This window comes from Alternaria ventricosa (genome assembly GCF_023758065.1).
Source record: "Alternaria ventricosa strain BMP 2768 chromosome Unknown scaffold_2, whole genome shotgun sequence".
NCBI lineage: Eukaryota > Fungi > Ascomycota > Dothideomycetes > Pleosporales > Pleosporaceae > Alternaria > Alternaria ventricosa.
The window spans coordinates 2164715-2187692 of record NW_026055682.1 but is presented as its reverse complement, the minus strand read 5'-3'; the positions used below and the strand labels follow the sequence as shown (position 1 = coordinate 2187692).

General features: G+C 53.1%; 10 protein-coding genes across 10 annotated transcripts; 4 read left to right on the top strand and 6 right to left on the bottom strand.

The window, feature by feature from the left end:
- Positions 1 to 464: 464 nt before the first annotated feature.
- Positions 465 to 968, bottom strand: J4E93_001721 (uncharacterized protein; the record flags this gene model as incomplete). Its single annotated transcript, XM_049339671.1, has 1 exon — positions 465 to 968. One exon carries the CDS (start codon positions 966 to 968, stop codon positions 465 to 467), a length of 504 nt encoding a protein of 167 aa, XP_049203628.1.
- Positions 969 to 2422: 1454 nt separating this feature from the next.
- On the top strand, positions 2423 to 3131 carry J4E93_001720 (uncharacterized protein; the record flags this gene model as incomplete). Its single annotated transcript, XM_049339670.1, has 3 exons — positions 2423 to 2585; positions 2635 to 2902; positions 2957 to 3131. The coding sequence occupies 3 exons, from the start codon at positions 2423 to 2425 to the stop codon at positions 3129 to 3131; spliced, it is 606 nt and encodes a 201-aa protein (XP_049203627.1).
- A 401-nt stretch (positions 3132 to 3532) lies between these two features.
- J4E93_001719 (uncharacterized protein) lies at positions 3533 to 5030 on the bottom strand (the record flags this gene model as incomplete). Its single annotated transcript, XM_049339669.1, has 3 exons — positions 3533 to 3830; positions 3929 to 4157; positions 4211 to 5030. The coding sequence occupies 3 exons, from the start codon at positions 5028 to 5030 to the stop codon at positions 3533 to 3535; spliced, it is 1347 nt and encodes a 448-aa protein (XP_049203626.1).
- Positions 5031 to 5186: 156 nt separating this feature from the next.
- Positions 5187 to 6932, top strand: J4E93_001718 (uncharacterized protein; the record flags this gene model as incomplete). The annotated part of the gene is made up of 1 exon (XM_049339668.1): positions 5187 to 6932. One exon carries the CDS (start codon positions 5187 to 5189, stop codon positions 6930 to 6932), a length of 1746 nt encoding a protein of 581 aa, XP_049203625.1.
- A 647-nt stretch (positions 6933 to 7579) lies between these two features.
- Positions 7580 to 8770, top strand: J4E93_001717 (uncharacterized protein; the record flags this gene model as incomplete). Its single annotated transcript, XM_049339667.1, has 3 exons — positions 7580 to 7700; positions 7771 to 8130; positions 8187 to 8770. 3 exons carry the CDS (start codon positions 7580 to 7582, stop codon positions 8768 to 8770), a joined length of 1065 nt encoding a protein of 354 aa, XP_049203624.1.
- A 4391-nt stretch (positions 8771 to 13161) lies between these two features.
- J4E93_001716 (uncharacterized protein) lies at positions 13162 to 14263 on the bottom strand (the record flags this gene model as incomplete). The annotated part of the gene is made up of 2 exons (XM_049339666.1): positions 13162 to 14069; positions 14164 to 14263. The coding sequence occupies 2 exons, from the start codon at positions 14261 to 14263 to the stop codon at positions 13162 to 13164; spliced, it is 1008 nt and encodes a 335-aa protein (XP_049203623.1).
- Positions 14264 to 14823: 560 nt separating this feature from the next.
- J4E93_001715 (uncharacterized protein) lies at positions 14824 to 16138 on the bottom strand (the record flags this gene model as incomplete). The annotated part of the gene is made up of 2 exons (XM_049339665.1): positions 14824 to 16015; positions 16071 to 16138. The coding sequence occupies 2 exons, from the start codon at positions 16136 to 16138 to the stop codon at positions 14824 to 14826; spliced, it is 1260 nt and encodes a 419-aa protein (XP_049203622.1).
- A 1152-nt stretch (positions 16139 to 17290) lies between these two features.
- J4E93_001714 (uncharacterized protein) lies at positions 17291 to 19227 on the bottom strand (the record flags this gene model as incomplete). Its single annotated transcript, XM_049339664.1, has 2 exons — positions 17291 to 18515; positions 18563 to 19227. The coding sequence occupies 2 exons, from the start codon at positions 19225 to 19227 to the stop codon at positions 17291 to 17293; spliced, it is 1890 nt and encodes a 629-aa protein (XP_049203621.1).
- Positions 19228 to 20448: 1221 nt separating this feature from the next.
- Positions 20449 to 21459, bottom strand: J4E93_001713 (uncharacterized protein; the record flags this gene model as incomplete). Its single annotated transcript, XM_049339663.1, has 1 exon — positions 20449 to 21459. The coding sequence occupies one exon, from the start codon at positions 21457 to 21459 to the stop codon at positions 20449 to 20451; it is 1011 nt and encodes a 336-aa protein (XP_049203620.1).
- A 431-nt stretch (positions 21460 to 21890) lies between these two features.
- YAE1 (Essential protein Yae1, N terminal) lies at positions 21891 to 22523 on the top strand (the record flags this gene model as incomplete). Its single annotated transcript, XM_049339662.1, has 1 exon — positions 21891 to 22523. The coding sequence occupies one exon, from the start codon at positions 21891 to 21893 to the stop codon at positions 22521 to 22523; it is 633 nt and encodes a 210-aa protein (XP_049203619.1).
- Between the last annotated feature and the right edge of the window lie 455 nt (positions 22524 to 22978).

The window sequence follows — 22978 nt, the reverse complement described above, 5'->3', positions numbered from 1 at the left end:
ACATTGTCGCGGTGAGACGCCGATCATAGACATTGCACTCAGCTTATGTTGTGGGACCCTTCCGCGTAGCCGTTCCAACTAACTTTGGATCGTACCGGAAAGCATAGCGAACTAGTTCAATACTCGAGGCTTCCCCTCAAATTGTCAACCGCGTGCCTCTGATGCAATCGATCGGAGGACAACGCCGTCGTTCTCAACATTCTGGCGAGGCGTTCTGCACATGGTGCATTAGCATCAGGTAGCCTACATAATCTACGACACGTCGACAGTGTTGAGGGTCTCGACTTGACATAGAGGCGGGGTTGTACCAGTGGGCGCAGAATGATGTGCCTCGATTGCAAATGTCGCTCCGATGAGGCACTCCAAGCGTGCCGTACTTGTGCTACCATGCGCAGCTACTAGGCACTCAGCCTTCCTGTTGTATACACTAATCTTACAGTCGTACTTGTACACGTTAACGGTCGTTATTGGTTCTTGTCAGAACCGTCCTTCTCGTCCTCCTCTACTATTCGCATCTGGCCGGATGCTGCTATCATCTCGCTGATGGTATTCGGTACATCATCCTCGGACTGGTATATCCGATCGTAGTTCAAGCGGCCTCGTAGAACTGCGCGAGCTTCTCTCAGATTGGCAATATCAAAGGTCCACATTGCGCCACCCAGCGCCATGATGCCAACACTGGCGCAGTTCATCGTGGCCAGGTTCAAAGCCTGGCAGGCATCTGAGAAGGGACTGAAGTATTCGTGCGGGTTCGTGTTCGCTTCGTAAAACTTTGGCATGACACGGAGCTGCCGCCTCCATACGGCCTTGCGCGTTATTGCGGTCGAGGCCAGTAAGCAGGCGCTTCCGAGGAAGTATATCGAAAGCTGGCGTAATGATCGTGAAGACGTAATGGGCGTGCCTTCGTATGTGCTTTCAGCCGGCCGTGAAGGGGGGTTGACCGGCGCTGCCGTTGGACGGGACATCATTCGCAAGATCGGAATCTTCTGAGCAGCTTCCATAAACCTCTCGAGCCGTACTGCAAGTATTCTGGGGTAATCTGTCGGGTGACTGCAGGACTAGCGTTGCATGCCGAATTCGTTGCGGACGTTGCGGACCCCCGAGCGTGTCTCTGCTGACAGAGGAGGGGAATGTGGGCGTGCCGAGAGTCGTACAGTCGAGGCGGCGTCGTGGAAATACCCGGAGCGAGTGTGTTATTAGCCAAAGGCGTGGCGGGAGAAGGCAATGGCCGGGCAAACATCTTCGTCAGCCCGTCACAGAAAAGTTGCGATGCAAGCCGCCGTCGGTGGGTCTCGGGCCGTGCGCCCAGATTCCCCACAATGGCTGAACCCCTCTTCACCCACCGCATCAATTCCCTGTCATGTACAAACAAGCTTTCGCCATGCCAAAGTGCTCGATCAGACGCGCATATTGCGAATGACGCCTTCAGGCAAGAGCTGCTGATTGCTCCAGCCGCACCTCCCTCGTATTGCCCATCTTTCCCCTCACTAAAACCGGGCGAGAAGAAGATTCGATATCAACCTGCAGTATGCAGTGATCACCGTCAGGTACACCCGACGACTAACTATTAGTTCCCGACCAACACACTCAGCTTACGCTTCCCCGTCTTTCGCCACCTCAGATGTTTCCGGGTTCCTGGGACTCTTGCTTGGAACCACCAGGGTACCCGGTGGACAAACGTGCGTGACGTACAGCACGTTGATTCGACACGTGCTTCTGCGTAGAGGTCCTTGATGCACAGCTAAGTACCATCTCGTACTTCCAAGTCATGGAGATGCTCGTCAGGCTACCCGGGTCGTTGGTATCAACGGTTTACGTTTCTCGGTCATCATCAAGTCCATGAGAGAAAGACACTTGCCAAGTGCACTCCCAATTCTCTTCTCCACACCAGGAGGTCCGGTTGGCTCATAGTTTACTCCCCCACTCATCGCTTTTCATGGCTTGCGTGCACACACTAGATGCATTCCCTTCATTAGTCATTAGACTGGTAGACTCGTGGATACTGTTAGCGTGGCAACTGCATGCATGCATGCTTCCATGGGACGACTTGATCTGGACCCGCATCGACATGCTTGACCTATTTTTGTCATTTGATACTCTACCTGCTGTACGAGGCCCGCGGTGTATCTTCTTCTAAGCCATCGTGCGAGATGTGCAAGGTACTACGGATCGCTTCGTCGATCATCCGGGCCACCAGAGAACGACTCTGCCTCGTTTCTCCGCACAGGATGACAACGATGCGTCGGTTATGTGTATGTTGAGAAGCTAGGCTCGAGTATAAAGTAGCCCCATAATCGCGCTTTGAGATCATCATCAGCCTTCACAGTCTGCAACAGTCTAGTCGATACTCCTTCGCTACAAGTCCAAACTCGTCGTCAATTGCTTTACTTTCACCCTCAATCACTCAGGTCTTTAGCTCAAGATGCTCTTCAAGAATCTCTTCGCACTCGTCGCTTCAGCTTCTGTCGCTGTTGCTTTCCCTGGCTACTCTGCAGTGCCTCCCAAGTCTTCTTCCAGCGCATACGTGCCCCCTCCAAAGACTTCATCTGCGCCTCCTCCCAAAGAGACAACAATCTGCACTCCGTGTAAGTGTTTACGTGTAGCTTCCTGTGATCTTGGATTGACTTTGCTTAGCCACATACGTCAGCTCCAGCGTCGGGGAGGGCAAGACCACCTATTTGTCTACCAAGACTGTGGTCATTCCTGTCACCACTGTTACTGAGAAGCTCTCGACCGTCACAGCACCTTACCCATACACCACTACCGGCACCAGTACCAAGACGGTCACACAGCTCACCACCTATTTGACTACCAAGACCTACTCGACTGTGACTACTATCTACAACACCAAGGTAGAGAGCGAAGTCAAGTCCGCTACCAAGGTTGAGACCGTGCCAGTTGTGTAAGTATACGGCCGCGATTTCTCAGAGTGTTCTGCTGGCTGACACGCACATAGCTCCACCGGAACTTCCTACAAGACCAGCGTCTCCACTGCTAAGGAGACCATCACAAGCTCAAAGACCACCGGGTCTGTCGTCACGGAGACTGCAAAGAAGCCGACCACGTACATTACAACTGGCACCACCACGGTCTGCACAACGTCCAAGGGCGGCTATGGCGACGGCTACTAAGCCTTGGTCTTTTGCGCATAAAGGAAACTAGCACTGCAGCTAGCAGGACTGATGAACTCGACTGATTGCGACGCAAGCTCCAACTGCGGTACACTCCTTGCAAGGACTGTGTTTTGAGCGCGTAACCCATTTCGATTCTTGAGTCACTCCTTAGACTACCATTTTACCCAGCGATAGAGCTGCATCCATAACAATAAACATATTTTGGCAAAAGAGAGAGGGCAAAGACACAAATTGCAAACTTCTAACTTCGATGATGTCAAAGCTCTAACGCTGTAGTATCTTGAAATGAGGCCAGATGGTGAACCCCAAATCACGTACAAGTCCGCTCATATAGCCAACGGATAAATCGCAGCAAATCACCTCGTACATTATTCCCATCCTCACTGTAAATCCAGTTCTCAATATCTCGACCTATGCTGCGGTCGCTCAGGACCCTGCATCATAGCCAAACGCGCAGGGTTCATGCCAAACGTAGCAGCCTCAGAGGGCTCGTCTGCTGCGGCGGCCTCCTCTCCAGCCTCAGCGTCATCACCGTCCTTCTTGCCCGACTTGGCCTCCTTCTTCGCCTTGCGCTCGCTCTGCTTCATTTCGAGTTCTGTCTTCTTGACGCGGTCGCGGGCACGCTCGTCGTGTAGCTTCTCGTTCTTGGCGGAGATTTTGGACTTGCGGGCTTCGCTGTTGCCGCCGCCTCCTGCGCTGTTGGGTGGTGTTAGTATGTGCTTTGCATTGGGTGAAATTCTGGGTGGTAAGGGACCAGCGATGCGCGTAGACAGTGTAGAGTGTAGGAAGCTTACCTCAGCTCCACGTTGATCTTCCTTCCCTCCTTCTTCTTGGGGTCGGCGAAGAGAGAGTGGTGGTACTTCTTCAAGCACGTCACCATACGGTCGTAGCGGTCGAATTCGATGAAGCAAGTGCCCATGAACTTCTCAGTGCCCTTGTATGTACGGAGACGGATGTCGGTGGGCTTGATCTTTTCGAAATGCTTCTCGATTTGCTCTTTCGTAGCACTGTAGGGAAGGTTGCCTGAAATTATACGTTAGATGGGTATGCTAGATCGAGATGTGCACAGGACGTACCGACGAAGACGATGAAGCGGCCCTTGTTAGCCTCAACTGCGGCTTGGGCTTCCTCTCCCTCTACCTCGACTTCGGCGCCACCCTCGACGTCTACAGCTGCGTCTTCTGCAGAGGCTTCACCGCTGGTCTCGGCTTTGGGCTCTTCAGTAGAGGTTTCGCCGTTTGTCTCCGCTTCTGCCGCCTTCTTTGCCTTCTTCTCTTTTTTCTCCTTCTTCTCCTTCTTATCTTTCTTCTTTTCCTTCTTAGCAGCCTTGGAGTCAGAGTCTGCGCCGTTTGTCTGTGCAGGTGTGTCTTCAGATACGCCGTTCTGTTCCTCGGCTGCGTCTTCCATAGGTGTGTCCTCAGATGCGGCGGCGTCTTTGCTCTTCTTCGACTTCTTGTCCTTCTTCTCTTTCTTGGACTTCTTCTCCTTCTTCGCAGGCGCGTCTTCGCTGGCATCGGGCATTGGCTCGTCATCGTTGACGCTGATGAAGTTCTCCGAGGACTTCATCTCATCGATAAGATCAGCCTCTTGCGCATCCTCAGAGACATCCGCATCCTTGGACTTCTTGGACTTTTTCGATTTCTTTTCCTTCTTCTCCTTCTTTGCGTCTTCTAAGGCGTCCTCGACAGCCGACGTGTCGACATTGTCCTTGGACTTCTTAGATTTCTTATCCTTCTTGTCTTTCTTTTCCTTCTTCACCTCGGTCGCTTCGACTTCAGGCGCATCTTGGACATTGTCGGTCTTCTTGGATTTTTTGGACTTCTTAGGCGCATCCTCTGCTGCCTCGGCGTCGCGCTTGCGCTTCTTCTCGGGGGTGTCAATTTTAGATTTGGACATGGTGGGCGCGCAAAAATGGTGTAGATCTGTAGGAGCGTCGCGAAACGAGAATGGAGATCCTGAACTTTTTCTGCCGGGCGGTCGCGCAAGATTGTCTTGGCGCGTGAACTACGGCATCGATGCACCCCTCAAGCGACAGAATTGCAGTCGCAAAGCATGATGCGGCCCCCGGCGCATCGAGCAAAGCTCCCACACGGCTCGCTGAGGCCTCCGACGTCGCGTACCTCTGACCGCCCATGTCCACGCCAATTCTCGAACAAACATCCCCGCCAATTCCTCGTCGCGCACCAGGGCTCGCCCCGGCCACAGCTACCGTTCCTATATCCCTCGGGCCAGCACCTCTCCAATGGTCAACTGCAACGTCTGTTCTCCATTAGCGCCAACCACAAGAAATTCATAAAGGAGACGGCGAAATTGAGTGTGCGATACAGCATCCTCATCTTCCTCCTCTCATCATGCGTCAGTATCGCAAGTCTGGGCATATTGAGCGAGCAGCAAGAGCGGGCATTTCCGTCGCCGCATGAGTGGAGCCTGATTACGAGATTCAGATTCCGGAGAGGAAAGTGGTGGCAGGTGCCCGAAAACAACGAGGAAGAGGGTTTCCCCAACTGGGCGCGGGTCTACTCAGAGCTGGAATATGCGCTGAACCGATTGGAACACCCGAACAAGGATGGCGCAGGTCTGTCTGAACAGGAAGAGGGAGGGATTATGGTGCCCGGTGTAGGCAAGGCAGGCTTCGATCTGACGGCCAAAAGCGAGGAGTGGCGACAAGGGTACTACGAAGTCTTGATGGGCATGGGTAACGCTGCAGAGAGGTTAGATGGATGGGTGACGGACAAGTGGAGGAGAAATGTGTGGGCGCCAGAATTCATTCAATCACCCTCGAATCCACGACCGAAAGCTGTCCTTCCTGGCATGCCCGAACCACCAGATGAGGAGCATCGCTTTCCCGCGGCGGAAGCACCAGAGACGTTTTACCTCAAGGTCATCACCTCCAAGGGGTTTACAACATATCAACGGCTGTCAGCTGCTTTGAGCTATGCCGACTGGCTCAACTTCAGAAAGCTTCCAGACTCGGCGGAGGAAATGTATAGATGGGCACTTGACATCGCCATTGCAGGCCTACCCACGCCCGAGCCTTCGACAGTCATCGACCGAGACAGTGCCATTCTGTCGTCTACGGCACCCAAGGAAGCAGTAACACCAAACATCCTCTACGCGGCGACAAACCTGGCTACTTTTCTAGCGGAACAACGAAGAGTCTCGTCCGCACTCCCAATTTTCGTCTCGCTGCTTCGTGCTCGTATCGAAGCGCAAGAGGCGCACATCCCTGCAGTGCAGGCACAAAAAGATTCTTCTCTCGTCGGTACTCTGTTCAGCTTGCTGCGTGAACCCGACTATCCAGAGGTACCACCCACAGGCGACGAACCACTCCTCCGCAAAGAAAGCGACCGCTGCGAAGAAGCCGCCTTGAAGAACTATATTGGCGAGATTCTTTTTGCGACAGCCGGCGACTCATCTAGTCAACGCCAACAGGGCCTCTCATGGGTGCGCGATGGTGTCTCTACCTCCAAGCTCGCGCAATCGCTCGAACCCATACGCGCCAACGACGACCTCCGCAAGAAGTGCGAAAAGTGCGAGGAGGTCGGTCTCGAATCGTGGGGGAAGATCATGACTTACTTGGCTGCTGAGGCCCGCGAGAAGCGGGATCAAGCGAAGAGCGGAGGTCTGAAGGGGCTGGTGTGGAAGGTCAAGGGCACCAAGGCCCTGGATGAGGACGTGGAGAACCTAGAAGGTGAAGAAGAGGGCGTCATTCTCCGACTCAACAAGCTCAGAAGCAAAATGCTCAAGGAGGAGTATGAGGAGATGGATCGCAAGTTTGCGCGAACCTTTGTATTCTAGCACCTAGCTATAGGATATGATCCATGGAGCTGTACAACACCTACGCCGGCGCAGTTTTGCCAAGCGCGACCGGCAATCTTACCCAAGACCCTCTCACAGCCCCTGCATCAATTCTGTCAGTGCAAGTTATCGCATGTGCATACTCAACATCGCCATGTTTCAGACGTGGATCACTTTAGCCTTCACCCTATCAATGTCGGCACATCCCTCTGGCGCGGATCGCCACATCCGGCTCGCTATCAGGGCCCTAGCGCTCGAGAACCAATCATCCAAGCCACACCCGCTGTCAATTCCAACCGAACCGAACGCTTGCTTTTGGTCACCCATCAAATGTGTTCGCACGTGTGCCGGCCTCCCCGACTATTGGCGTGGGCAGCTGATTATTGCTCGGGGACACAGGCGAATTAGTACGAGTATGTCTGCCATGCATAGACGGAATGTCGCTAGCGCATGGGGTTTGGTGGAGGAGAATGGGTGGGTAAACCGTTCGTCTGATGCGGACGTGAAGGGGGTGACTCGGTAGTCAGCTGGGCGTAGGCATTTGTATAAGAGAAGCAGTGATTCAGCAGCTGGGTTTTTCTTGTGCGCAAACCGACACAGGTCCCATTCACAACTACTGCCTTTGTTACATATCCAAAGACGACACGATGGCTTTCAGACCGCTTGTTGCGCTGGCTACCATGGCCGTATCTTTGGTCAGCTGCGCGCCGCTCGCACTGGACGAAAGGCAGGCGCCAAATGGCGTTCCCGATTATGTACTCAAATATGGTAAGCAGTGATACTTACTTCTGCTCTGCCGTCTGTTATTGTACATCGAACTCGACTAACCTGCATTTAGCGCCCATCGTCTACCTTCACTCACAGGATGCCTACTATCCCACCGATATACAAACATTCCTGAACCATACGACTCCGCGAGTGGAGTTCAACGAGGTTTCTGGTCCTTCAAAGCCCCTAACTACTTCCAACCTCGATCAGATGGGCAGCGATGTCTGGCTCACTTCCAACGACGACGTGACGAAAGATCCCACATGGATCAAGGGCACAAAACCCAACGAGCAGGGCAAGACCGAAGGGGCTACCGCAGCGGCCGTCATTGTAAACGACAAGGGAAATGGCAACGTTGATGCTTTCTACATGTACTTCTACGCCTACAACTACGGCGGCGAGGTACTGGGATGGAGCAAACTGAACTTTGGTACATCGTTCTCCCATCCATACCGTGAAACTGTTCAGTCCTAACACCCTGACAAGGCAACCACGTAGGCGATTGGGAACACGTAATGGTCCGCTTCGCCAACGGTTCTCCCGAGGCGATCTGGTACTCTCAGCACGCAAACGGCCAAGCCTTCCGCTACGGCACCGTCGAGAAGACCGGCGACAGACCCATCGCATACTCCTCCAAAGGCTCGCATGCCAACTACGCCATCTCCGGGACCCACGACCACACCATCCCCAACCTTAATCTTCCCGGCGGCGTCTTGGAAGACTACACAGACCGAGGTGTGATGTGGGATCCTCTCTTGTCTGCCAACTTCTACAAATTCGACGCCGGAAAGTCCGCTTTCTCGGCTTATGATGGTCGGGCGCCGACGGCGTGGTTGAACTTCAAGGGCAGATGGGGCGATGAGGAGTATCCCGAGAGTGATCCGAGACAAGTCAAGCTGTTTGGTCAGGCCAAGTTCTCGGGCGGACCGACTGGGCCTGTGGACAAGCAGTTGAACAGGGAGAAGATTTGTCCGGATAACGGTCAGCTTTGCATTCTCAGGAGTATCCTCGTGCCGAGAAGTAAGGGCATGGATGACTTTGCGCAGGACGGTGATGTCATCATAGAGTAATCAGTGCAAGGCGGTGATTTCACGAATTTTATCAATTACCTTCACGTAATATATAATATTATTGGGATTCTCAACAGAGTAAATAGTTCGTTCTTCTCGCTGCAACACAAGTATAATGAAGATCCCCAGAGCCATTGAGGCTGTAATCCCCTCCTCTGTGTGCCCTGAGCCCAATAGATCGCCCCAGATCTAGTATAACGCCTTACAGAAAAACTTAGGGTATCATGATAACGACTGACTGAGACTCAAGTTGCAAAACGAATGATCCGCCAAACATAAGAACATCCGGCATGACAATACGCTGCACGCAACCCAAGAATAGAGAACCATTGATAAAATAAGAAATGATGATACAAAAGGTCAAAGCACAATGACTCGAAACACGGTGAGCTGACGCGAGCCACGTAGCACTGTTGAAACGCCACAGTAGTACGACGACGTGGAGAAACATTGACGCATCACCACGGCTCTGGATGACGCTGAGCTTTGCCTTCTTCAGTGGCTTGGCCATTCGACACCTCAGCGTGACGTACACGGACGTCGTGCTTGTGGAAATCATCTAGCGCGATCTCAGGACCAGAGTCCTGCGTGTCGCGAGAGCTCGTCATCGTTTCCTTGCGATAGGCATCTCGTCGCAGATGATGTTGTAATGGGCTGCCAGTCAGCTTGGATTTGACCGTACCCCAAGCTCTTCTACACTCGGAGCGGGTTGTGAAGATGTAAATGGTAGCGTTCCAGGCTCCTTGAAGCGGAAGTACAATTGCGGAGATGATGTTGAGAGCGAAGCTCGAGCGGTTTCTGTGCGTGAACTGGTACATGCGGTTGATGCTGCTGGGTAGCCAGACGACAAGCAAGGCTACGAACATGAGGAAGGCGACTTGAAAGTATGCCATGGCTGCAGCATGACCTTCTGCGGTCCGCTTGGCGACAGGACGCGTTGTCAATAATGTAGTCGGGTTTGCCGGGGTTTCTGCAGGACTTGTTGCAATGACGGTCGCCCTGTACCCGTTCCGACCTCTCGTACCATTGTGTGGATGTCGCTGCGCTTCAACATCCTCGATCTGTATTCGGGAAGTGCGGGCAGCATCCACCACTGGCAGTGTTTTCGTCACCGTATCGTCGTTTTTGCTGGGCGAGGAAAGCAACCGGGTGCTCGAAAACGAATTGATGGAGTTTTGATCGGGCTCGGGAGAGACACAGCGCGAGACAGCGTCCTCTGGCTGAACATCGCATTTGATCTGTGTCGTCACCACTATGTTGTTTGTACCCACAAAAGGATGCGGGGTAGTGTTCTCGGTAGCAGCAGTGAAGGAGTTTCTGGCTAGATATTGGTGAGAGCTTCGAGAAACGGAGCGTAGTGCGGCCCTTTTCCTCCAGATCCGATAGCCGGTGATGATGTAGATGCTGATAGTCGTAGTGATAACAATCCTAGCGAGATTAGTCGTGCGCTTGACTTGGCGAAGGCTGGACTTACCAGGTAGGAGCGTAGAAAAACGCGATCCGCATCCACTCGACGTCCGACGATACCCAGCACCAAAGAGTTGCTGATCCAATAACCTCGTTTCCTGTTCTACCCAAGATGAAGTAGACGAGAACTGGGAAAGCCGGAATCCCATAACTACATGCGACATACCACTTCTCCAGATGGCGTAGTTGCTGGGCGTCGTACCCATAGAAAAACACTAGAAAGACGTTCGTAGCCATCGACAAACAGAAGAGGGCATCTGTGATCAAGAACCATTGGATCATGAGACCTTGAAACTCGCAGAGACCGGACGGGGGTTCAGAATCCTTTGGCAAGACTGCAATCGACATCAAAGTTGCGATGTTCGTCAAGATATTCCCGAATGTCGCGAAGAATACCAGACGGTTAATTGCTACGCGAAATCAGCTCTTGTAACGTAACGAAGCAAGTCAACATACGTTTTCTGAAGAAGGGAAAGCACACAAAAGTAGTAATGATGATTGTTGAGCCTATGACGGAAAGTCCAGACGCCGCTCTCGTGGCGATGACAAGTGCAAAGTCTTTGTGGGGAGATAGTGGCGTAGGCATGTTGGGGAGTCGTCGAGACAGCGTGTTGTGCTTCGCAAAGAAGGAACTGTGCGCTAAGGTTGGTACAATCTGGTGCGTTGCTAGCGTATGAGTGATACTGAAAGTATTTTCTAGATTCACTCGAGTGCGACTAATCGTGTTTGGTAGTTATTTGATCCCGCCGACCGCCGCAGTACTTGTGAACTATCCCGGACAGCGCCACGTATCGGCACTGCAATCACGATGAATGACTTCGCCGACGAGATGCACAGTTTAGGCGAGTAGCCATGCGCAAACAGCCAGTATAGTCGATATAAGGACCAACAAGGGTGGCCGTGGTCGAGCGTGGAGGATAACCGGTATGGACGGGATGAAAGACCTTCGAATCTGGAAGCGAGTCGACTGGAGACGCAGGATAATGTGATCGAGACAAACAATATTGACTTCCCAGCTAGGAGAAAGGACTCTCCGCCTGTAAGAATGTAGACTGCTTCGTAGATTTGGTGTACAACGCGCTTACGAACGCAACGAAACCCTTACGCACAACGTCGTACAGAGCCCGCAAGGGGAAAGGAAAGATGCAAGAAATGAACTTGAGCCACTATGTCGGTTCGTAAGTCGGTCTCCCGGCGAATGAAGTTTTGTGCACGGCAGTAGCGTGGTGAATATGCTCCACAAGGTGTGCACAAGAGGCGCAGGTATGGTCAATAATAGCTAAAGTAGATTAAGATAATACAAGAACTCAATTCTTTCCTACATTCAAGTAGGCTGGTATATAGCTTACTACTGCCTCGAGGTTTGCGAAGAGCATGGTTGCCGTAAGCCATAGCTGCTTTTGGTAACAACTGCTGCGTTCTGGCTTTCGTGAGAATAGAACCCTGTATAGTGGCGTGCAGGCTGTTTGCAATCCGCAAAGCTGAGGCCAGATAATCGATAGCAGAAAATGGATACCAATAGAGGTCTGCGATCTGGGAGGCACGCCGTCGAGACCTGGACGTGGGACGTGCCAAGCCAGCCCGTCATCTTCCCCGCAGCTCCACTTTCATCTCATTCGGCAGTCTTGAACACTGCACGTCCTCGTCCTTCAAAACTGCGGTCGCGCCTGCACCCTCTGCCCTAGAACAAAGAATCCTCTACTTCCGCTAGCTATATCCGTACGGTATGCGCAGCCTGGAGATGTAAGATTGGGATGCGTCGGATCACCTCACGGCTATGGCACCGCCTCGGATGCTACGGCATCGGCAACGTACAGTCTCGCAACGATCCTTCCCGACCGACTGGTAGCAGAGTTGTAGCTCGATATTGTTCAGACGTTGGCTAGGACTATCGATCACCAGAACCAGTTTGAAGATGTTTAACACGCAAAGAGCGCTTACTGAGCACACCAATTAGGGAACACATCACACACCACCAACCTCTCACGTAGTCGTCTGGTCACATAACATATCCCACTAGGCTGATAGCGGCGGTCATATCTCTGATGATAGAAGGTCATTCTCGCCTACGATGCCCTATCATACAAGTCCTTCACCCACCACTAACCATTACCCAGCGAATAGCATTTCGCACTCGAAGCTGACTGAAAATCTGCAGCACAGTAGTCAAGCCTCTTCTTGGGAAGGTAAGAGAACAAAGAGCGGTCTTAGATCATTGCATGATCAGCAAACGAGACATGATTCGGCGACCGCGACCTTGCCGGTGAGACGGACCATCCCGATACTCAACGACGAAGGGCGCTGACTGTTCCGACTCATCCGTTGCATGCCAGGCACACCTAAATTGACAGCGAAAGATCATGCGGCGAAGGTCTCGCTGCTGAATGGCAAATTAATTTGCGATGTTGCTCAAAATGGCAGTAGTATTGCTAGGGTTACCCTGAGTGTCGCCGGATTCGACTAAGTTCCCAATAAACACTGCCATCCCAGTACCAGCTGGAAGGATAGCCCTCTTAGAGGGTCCCGGATATATGGCTATGTGTCTGTGCACGGCACTCGCTCAATTCTAGGTTAACGTTCGGCATAAAAACAATTTCACGACTTCGCCGTTGTTGCTGCGGCTATGGCTGCACCCTTACATATCAGCCCTGCGCCGGATCGAGGGTCCAAGAACAGTAAGGAACTACTACTCCTACTGGAACGTGACTCCATTTCAATCTCCATTGGACGCTTTCACATAACCAAATGGACTCAGGTCGCCGAAGTAAACGTCAGCAATCGACGTCTTCAGGTACATTGATCCAAACAACATGTCGTTCAACCACAAAAAAGATTGATTCCATGCGCAAGAAGGAGCGTATTCCAGTTGTTTTATTTCACGCATGCCTGTTTACCTTCCGCCTATCCAGCCCTCAGAAACCTCCTCACGTAGTAGCCACCGCAGCATCAGTAGCAACCGCATCCTCCGCCTTCGCCGGCTCCTCCGCAGATCTCCTCTGCTTTCCCGAAATGAGATAGATACTAGCGCGCACCTCCAACAACGGATCGTCACTCGGCTGTAACCCATCAATCCGCGGAATAGGATCGAAAATGATGCTCTTCTGCTGCTTCGCGCTCTCCGCGTCGTCCATCGTCTTCTCAATCTGGATCTCGCCTAGCTCTACAATACTCCTCTCCTCAGGCCATATTTCCGTCGCATTATCCGTCACATCCCCTTCCTCGGCGACTTGAGCCAACAGCTTGAAACCAATGGGTCCAGACTGCAAACGCGGCTTCAACTCGTCGAACAGGTAGGACTCAGACTTTTCCTTTAGCGCCTCGGAGTCGAGATGCTTTTCTCCGGTGATGGGCACAATCCTGTACCTCATCACAGTAACCTTGTCCTCTTTGACAAGCTTAAACGCATTCACACCGAAGAACTTCTCCGTCGCAAAGCTCTCTGGACTAGGCTTCGCAGCCTGTAGGAATCTCGCCGTCTCAGGATGGCGGCCAAGGAACTCAGGCACTGCTTCTCCCGCATTCTGCCCCGTTGCCGCTTTGAGGAACTCTAGAAACTCGGCGCCGGTACGTGTGGGGAAGTATGGCGTCGAGTGCGCAACGATATCTGTGTGTTGCCTTCGCCCGTCTTCCTTGGGCGGTAGGTGAAAGCGAATGGCAATGCCGCGGGGATTGGCATTGGGGTCCGTGTCTGCAATCTTGGGTGAACCGGTGGAGGAAGAGAAGCGAACGGTTATTGGTGTGGAGGCCGTGTTGAAGTGCGGGGCTGTAGTGAGGTCCGATACCGTGGCACTGGGAGTAAACGTTCCGGTAAGGAGATGTCCTTTTGCGTGCGCTGGTTGTATATGTCAGCTATAGGTTACGTTTGGAACAGTGACTCGGAAGGGGTTAAGCAAGGAGAAGGTAAAGAATAAGGAATAATTACATACCTGGTCTAAAACTTTGCGGCGCGCCACCGGCCATGCCGCGAAGAGTGCTCACAAGACCATTGCTCGTCTGCAGTACATCCGCGTTCGTCGAGAGTGGCATGATCAACGAATATACAGGTACTTCCTTAATCTTTGTATTACGCTTCTCACCCAGACAGCTACAGCCTTGTTTGAAAGTCCACTGAATATTTGCTTCAGAGCGACTCGTCCACCCAATATATACATCACGCATCAGCGCAACATGCTGCTCTGCTGAATAAACAAAGTCACCTCTAGTGCGTTTATTCCAAATCGCTGCACTCAACAAACCAACCGCCTTATCACAAGTCCAAGAAGTAGCGAGATCCTTGCCTCAGCTCGCTAGTCAAACGCCTCTCGTTCTATTGGCGGGTCCCGAGCTGACAGCATGCTTACATGCATGTTGCGTCTTAGTAAATCCGTCGCTTACGACTCCTACACGGCTTTCTTCACGTTTAGTAAGCCTAGCTTAGCCTTGAGAAGAAGATTCGTCACGTCCAGTTCTCTGATTGGGGTTGCTAGACGTGCGAACATGGGGCCTAATCCGTATCAATGAGACACTCAACAACAAAACCGGTCATCACAGCTTCCTTTCTTATCCAAGACCCGAATGATCTCGTAGACGTGCAGAAAAATAATCCATCAATCCTCCTCCGCACAGTTCCCAACAACCATACTCGCCCGCATCCCCACCAAACCATCCACATACCCCAAAAACACTTCCAGGTCAATCATATCAACCTCCCCGTCCTTATTACCCAGACTAGGATTTGAACTCCTCATCACCTGTCCTCCCCAGAGAATACGTAGATACGCATTCTCACGCCCACTAGTACCACCAGTAGTCTCATACCCTTTCCTCCGATAAACCTCAAACACGACTTCCGAACCCATGCCTACCCAGACCATCTGTTGGATCTGCAGGAAACTGAGTAAACGCGCCAACGAACCATCGTGCGCAACGTTGTGTCTGTACAGAACTGGACTCTGACCCGCTAGTGCGGAGCGCATGTTTTGTACCAACTCTGCCATGTAGACGCCGTAGGAAGCAGCAGCCGCTTGTAAGGAAAGCGGGGAGTCGCGGTAAATAAACGAGTACTCGTATTGTCCCAGACGGTAAACGGTATCGGCTTGGCTTTGAGAGACGCAAAGAGCGGGGTTGGTGATGTTGCAGGGAAGGGGTTTGGCGTGACATTGACGGGCGGAGAGGTTATCGTAGTAGTGGTCGAACCAGGTGTGCCATTCTGATGAATCAGTGGGCACGCCGCTTATAGCGTCGAGAGAGGCGAAGAGAGGTGCTGTGGCGGTGAGATGACGCGTCCAGTTTGCGGCTGTGCTGCCGACGCCGTAGGAACTGTAGAGGGAGGAGGCAGCCGGGCAGGAGTAGGATGGGGCGAGGGAGTCGATGGTGGAGGGCTGGATGTGTAGGGGCACGTTTTCTTTGGGGCTGTACATGCCTTCAATTAGCATGCCGGCGACTTGGCTGGTGATGACGTTGTTGGAGACGCGCCAGGTTGTCTTTTCGTTGATGTTGTCGGGGAGGAAACCGAGCAGGTCGTGGTATACGCCGAAGAGGTCTTTGCCATGTTGTAGAGAGTCGTCAAGCCCCTCGCGGGTGATTTGAGGGAATTGGCACGACCCGTTGAAACCACTTTGGGCGAAGGGATTGACGGGATTGGTATAGACGCTCCAGTATGTTGACGCCGACGTGTTACCAGCGGGATTGAGAGGCTCGCCGTAGTAGAAGAGACCTTGGTCAGAGCAATCCCAGGGGTATGACTCTTTGGGGAAGGTATTCGAGGCATATGGTGTGCGCTTGTGATGGCGATGAATACTATGCAGAATGTAAGTTGACGCTCTCGATTGACTGGGATTGTAGGACAACTTACACCTCCACGTACGCCAGCTCAAAGTCGTCATCTACCTTGACATACTCATTCTTCCGTACATGAGGCATATTGCACCAGTTGTACGTCCCATACTCCACACCAGCGGGCAGCTGTGAGCTGTTGAACACGAACCCATTGGTGCCCGTCCCGTTTAATATTTGATCAAGATCATTAACCCAGCTCTTCTTTGGTGCATACCAGCCCAAATCTATCTTTGATACATTCTGAGCCACCGCTGTGGTAGCTATGGAAGCAAAGAGTAGCGATGCATAGCTGCGTGAGGAAGTCATATCGATATCCTGGGACAGTCGAAAGAAGAGCGTGAACGCGGTGCAGACGAGGGCGAATGCTGCCAGAGCAGAAAAGACAGCATGGTGCATGCCTTGTATTTATAAATCGCTCAAGGCGCGATACCGGGAGCCATTGCAGATGCAGAAGGTCTCGTCGTTAATGACGAACGTTGAGAGTAGACTGATAGTCGCGGCGCGCGAGACATGCACGATGCGAGGTACGAGCAGGCGATTGGTCAATGAGACAACGTGTCCGGCCCGCCAACTGGTATCTCGGGCTAAGACACAACGAATGTTCCTGACTTTGGTCTCGAGCTTCGTACTGATTATGACAATTTGTACCTTGATCCTAGTTGTTTCCTCAGCGTAATTGCTTCTTGCGAGCGTGGATCGAGCAATTCTCGCTCGGATGATTACAGTCAGCAAGCAAGAGCAACGGATGATTCGTAAAATACAATTTTTTTACTACTTTCGAAGACGTACAATCAGCATGCTACAATCCCTCCAGCGATCCCTCGATCGCTTGCTAAATACACGTTGAAGCTGTTCCCGCATTGCTCCAAAAACTATCAAAGGCTACGCTCAGCGTGAATAACGTATCGACCACCCGGATCCTTTCTGAAACGGAATGAACTTTGTCGGAACGGCATGAATCTAGAATATACTAAACAATAAGAAAAAGGGTATGCGCAATTTTAAAATCAGATGAAAACACAAGCTTCCAGATGCAGACTGATATAGGAAAAGGCGTATGAGACCTCCAAGTGTGAACATGTACGGTGTGAGTTGTGATGGATGACGAAGGTTCAGAAGATGCTTCGTGGGGTAGAGATTGAATGATCGCGTTGTGCAGCGATGTTGCTTGTCGTGGATCCAACTCGATGATGCCGCAGGTATGGCAAGATGCCTGGGGTCTGAGGGTCGAGATATCTAGAAATCGTTGCTAGGGCGATACGGGCGATACTCGCGGCTGCCAGCGCTGGCTGCCCGTCCATTGGTCGCAGGAACAGAGAGCTGCCTGGAGGCGGGTCCATCCGATGTAACGACCTGTCGCCTGCCCTTTTCCAGTCGAGTGGTTCTCCAGCCCTCGTACCATTGCTCACGGGAAGCCTCGCGGAGCTCAGAGCGCCAATCACTGAAAACGCTCTCCCTGAGTTTGACGAAGTCACAGTGCTCTGGGTTGTAAGGATCGGCAAAGCCCCATGGGAATCTGCGACCAACAACCTCGGGGTCGTAAGGATCTGGCGAGATGATGCTGAGAGGCAAGAACGGAGTCTCTGCACTCTCGCTGTGGATCGAGGCGGACATGGCGGACGGCTTACGGCTGTGACCTTTCCTGGCGCTGGGGGGCGACGTGGGAGGGGAGTGCGACCTGGTCGAAGAGCTGGAGGAAGCCATGGAGCGCGCAGCTTCGGAAGAAGATCGCTCGAGGATTTTGTTCAGAACTTCTGATTTGCCTTCGCCCTCAGACGACTGCTCGTATTCGTCCTCGTCGCGCTCATCAAGTCGGTCGGGGTCTTCGTCATCGTCGCCAAGGTCCAGGTTCAAAGCTTCCAAGGGGTCCAACTTTGCGCGCTTGATGGTATCCCAGACAGTCTTCTTCAGATAGCGCATGTGCGCGCCGGTGATGGTGTCTGCCTTGCTGATGACTGGGATGACGGTAGTCCTGGTCTGCAGCTCGCGAAGTATGTTGAGATCGAGACGATCGTCTAGACCACCGAAGATGGCACTGCCAGCATTGACAATGTTGGACTTCTTGCGAGCCTCGGCTATGTTCTGGTCCAGGCGAATCGGATCCAAAATGAGGAAGACGCAGTGGATGTGTGTATCCTTGACACCTGGCGCGCGTACGACCTTCTGCTCCTCGCTGAAAGTGTCTTCGAACTTGGACTCGAGGAACGAGGTGATGATGGGCAGCTGGAAGTCGACAATGTTCTTCTCGAGGCCCTCAGAGTCCCAGAGCGTGACGCCGACTCTCTCGCCATCAACTTCGGTCTCGAGGAATTCGGAGGTGAAGGGCGAGTCTCCACCACCTACAGCGGTAGCAGGCGGCGAGGGAGTGTTTGGGCGCTTTCGAGCCGGGAGCGCGAGCGCAGTGCGGAGAAACTCGATAAATGAAGACTTGCCGCAGCCTTTAGTGCCAATGACAAGGATGCTAGGTGCTGGTTAGCTCAGTGACTATGGCGATGCAGCGGAACATACTTGAAAGGCGTGGGATCCTTCCTCCTTCGCACACGACGGGGGCTGTTGACAGTGCTGATCTGGCTGCTGGCGTAGCTGTAGCGACCGCGGTTGGTCATGCTCTCGGTCCTCGGGTAGGGATCGTAATCCATGTAGGTCGAAGGCGAGGAGCCTGGCACGGGCGGCGCCACAGCGGGGCTGGGTTGAGCGGGAGCCATCCTGTAGGTATCGGTCGAGGGGCGGCTGAAGTTGTGGGCAGTGGGGTTGTAGGTGCCGGCCTTGTTGGAGACAATGGCAATGGAGTCTGGGCGCGTGTCCTCACCTCCGAACGTCGCGAGCTGGGGAAGGGCCGAGTGGGAAGGCAGGCGCGGCGGCTGCTTAGGCAGCATGGTAGCTTCGCGCTGCCTGCGGAGAGCCTCCTCCTGGGCGAGGGCCTTTTGCTTCCTGCTCATCTTGCCGCCGGAGACGCTTCGATTGGTGCTGTTGCCGCGAATTTCAGAGGAGCTTTTTCCGCTGGTTCGGCGCAGGAAGTTGAAGCTGGAACGGCGCGGTCCTGTTTGGTCGGCGGAAGACTGGGACTGGGACTGGGCTGCAGAGGGGCGGACAGAGGGGTCAGGTGAGCCGTCTTTGTAGGCCGAGGTATTAGGTGGATTAAGGGACCGGTCGTCAGTGGTGGTGGTAGCCATGGTGGGCAGCAGAGGGCTCTTAATATCAGTGGCTCACACTTCGCGCGCGTGTAATCTTAGCAATCGAGGACTGCAGCGTAGTGGGTAAGCAGTCCTGCTGGGTCTTGCTGGGCTGGGCTGTCCTGCGCACGGCACAGCAATTCGGAAGCGTCTGGCGTCCTAGTGCGAGGGCAAGTGAAATTGGAGGAGGAGCAGCCGGCTGTATCCCAAGGTCAGCACTTGGTCAAACGCGCATCCAAATGGCGCGTGCGGGTCGGGGGCCCAGGGTCTGGTTAGAGCCTCTGACTAACCTTAAGGCCCGAGGCACTACTGCAGGAACGATACGCGCAATGGCACCCCCGGATTCTGCACAAAAAGGAATGCGCGTAGTAGCGACAGCGAGGAGGACGGGGAGAGCATGCAAATAGCGCAAAGAGAGAACAGGCCGCCACAACACTGCCAAAGACGTCAACACTACCAACGACGTCAACACGGGCGTGACGCGTCTCGGGAAGGAGAGGCTGGACGGCGCCGTACCATTGGCCGCGGCTTCTCGAGGTTGGATGCACAGCGGGAAACGACGATGGTGACGCCGACGGGGGTGGCACGCCCGAAAGATCAATGCGAAACAGCTGGCCTAACCAGACAACCACCGGCGACAGCGCCCAATTTGCACGCGCGCCAGTCATTATTCGGCACGCGATAGCTTCGTGTTGTGTAATCGTTATCGTCCGCCGGCGACATGCAGCTGGGGACCCGGGCTCTGGTGATCGTCATGCACATGAATAGGGGTTCACGCTAGCTTCCTCATCTCGAGAGCCCAGTGCCGTGCTGAGGGCGCAGAAGCCAGGTGTTTCTAGTAGGCAAGGAGCGCATGAATGCCATTCCGATCCGACACAACCCTCCTGGGAACACCCACGATGTCGCGTCGCAGAAAGACAGAGGCCCTATATGCGCCCACATCTGGCGTCATCGTGCTCTCTTTTTCCAACAAACACAACAAGGTCTGATATTGGCTGATTCCAGATAGAGCAGAAACTTCACCAACGCCAACAAACTGCGCCTCGTGCATGTCGAGCAACATTGCCTCAGCATCACGCAACCTTGAAGACGTGCGCCTATCGATATGCCCCACACGCGTAGCGCGACTCAGTCGTCCTGGTCCCATGGATTGCTCTCCCGGCCCGCTCCATCCTACGTCAAGCCCAGCGATCAAACTCTAATAACAGATTGCCGCTCAAGTCAAAACCTTCCACTCTCCTCGATCTTGCCCATAACCTCTTGTGTATGCCCCCAGACCTTGTCCAGCCCGCCGTCCTCCCTCAGCTTCTGCGCTTTCTTGGTATCCGCCAGGATGTCCCCGTTCCAATTCAGCAGATAGCTTCCACTGCCTTTCACACCATCACTTCCAATAACGTCTGTCTTGGCGCTATCCGCTTTGGGGGCGTATCGCGGTGCCGTGGCAGCGAACAAATGTCTTTCGCCGCTTTCCACTTGTGGAACGAAGAGAAAGCGTCGAAATAGTCCACCCAGCGTAGACATGACAGTGTCGTTGAAGCGACCGAAGAGTTCTCGCGTTACGCCAGTCTCGACGCCAGATGGGTATTCGTGGATGTATGCTGTCTTTGAATTCTGATTTGCCAAGTGAGCCATGGAGAGAGACGTCATAGAGCTTGCATGGAGCAGGACGTTCTTGAGACTGAAGTTATGTCTGAGGGAGAGGTCGGAATAGTCAAGGCCTCCGAGTCTCAAGCCAGCCTGCGGGTCCAGAACAGCGACCACGCGAGACAAGTTGTTAGTCTCAGAGGCCTTGTTGAGAAGCGGTGTGAGTTGAGAGATGAATCGCATTCGTGCGTAATATTGCACAGCCATCTTCCTGTCCAGACCTTCGGCTGTCTCGTCTCTTCCTTTCATCGTGAGGTATCCGCACGTCATGAACAGCACATTGACTTGCTTCTCCTTGCTCTTGATCTCACTACATGCCTCGTCCACATTCTTCAAGAGCGAGATGTCCTTTTGGATGAAGCTAACCTGGGATGAGCTGTTGATCGAGTTGAGCTCATCCATAATCTTGCTGGCTTCTGTCGCGTTGCGGCCGATCAGATAGACATGTGGGGATATGGTCGTGCGGACGAATTCGCGAGCGGTGAAGAAGCCTATCCCACTTGTGCCTCCAACGAATACCGCGACTAGATTCGGAGGTAGAGTTTTTAGCGATGCATTGTGAGCGCGAACAATGTCGAGAGCAACCATGATGACGAGTATTGGAATGAAGTAGAAAGTTTAACAGGAAGATACACTGCTACTGAGAAAGCGTGAACAGCCGCGATGGCTGTCGTTAATAAAGTATCTGTTACCGATGAATGTAGTCTTGCCAGCTTGACTGTGCGTCCCAATATTCGTCCGTGGCGACGGAGATAGCGTTTGTGAAGTTATCCACGACCTTCCTGCCGGACTGATTCTAGCGGGGCATTCTGTACTCGGACTTTATGCTCGAGAGCATTGCTGAGGGTGCCTACAGGTAGGAAGCTAGTGCTCCCACTCGAACAGGCTCAATCCTCCGCGTCCGCCGAAGACAGCGCTAGTCCCACCAGATCCTCACCCTCCACCCCACCAAGTACCTTTCGCAACATGACTGAATTCACGTTCGGCGCAGTCTTTTGTGGAGAGGAAATACGCCCACCATGAACGCATTCGAGGACATGTCACCTACTTTGGACCCGACGCAACTCGCTGCCGGACACGCTCCACCTACGCCTCCGCACGAAAACGCACTCGACGACATCTACGGTTCAGCGCCCGCTTCACCCACCCTCTCAGCGAACGTCCCTCATGTACGCGCTCACGAGATACTATCCGATCTCCCCTCGCGTCAACGAGCGCTCGACACAGATGCATACCGAGAGGGTCTGGCAAACAGCAAAGGCCAATACGTGCAAGAAGGATTCGACGAAGGCTACTCTCTTGGTGCCAACCTAGGCCTACGCGTCGGCTATATACTAGGAGTTCTACAAGGCTTTGTCGCGGCCTGGAGGGGTCATGATGAGCAAGTCCACAAGGAAGTGTCACAAGTCTTTGATTCTGCGCGTAAAGAGCTCGCCATCGAGGAGCTGCTAGGCCGCCAGTGGGTAGATGAAGAGGGCATATGGAAGTGGGGCGTTGTAGGAGAAGATGATGACCCTACATTCAGGGAGGTCTCGGACCAGCATCCTGTAGTGAAGAAGTGGATGGGCGTGGTTGAGGACCTGGCGAAGAGGTGGGACGTTGATCTCAAGGCTGTGGAGAAGAGTCAAGTGCCGCAGGACGAACAATCATGAGAGACGCCGAAGGATATCAAGGTGCTCTCTCGCATTCTCACTCCTCCCATGATATATCGATATCACAACAAAGCTCTACTTGCATCAGCAAGGGCTGAAGTGGTGTCAACGCAATCACAGCAATCGCCTCCTCATGCTTCCGATCAGAACGTTCTATAGCTCACTCGAGGACGAGGTAGCCTCCTGTTTACGGGAGATGAAGCAGAACTACACCATCTCGAGATAGGATAAGGGAAGGCAAATATTGGCGCACAACGTCCTATCCTTTCCCATCCCGCGCAGCTTCACAAAGTCAAAAGTTTTGGCTAGATAATGAACCTCGCAAAGATTACAAAGAACGAGTGGATAGAGCTACGATAGAAGCAGAAGTTCGGGTTATACCGGAGCATGAGGCTGACACCTCTAGATGGTGCACGGACGAAATAACGGTTGTAGGCGGGCAATTGGCGGCGTTG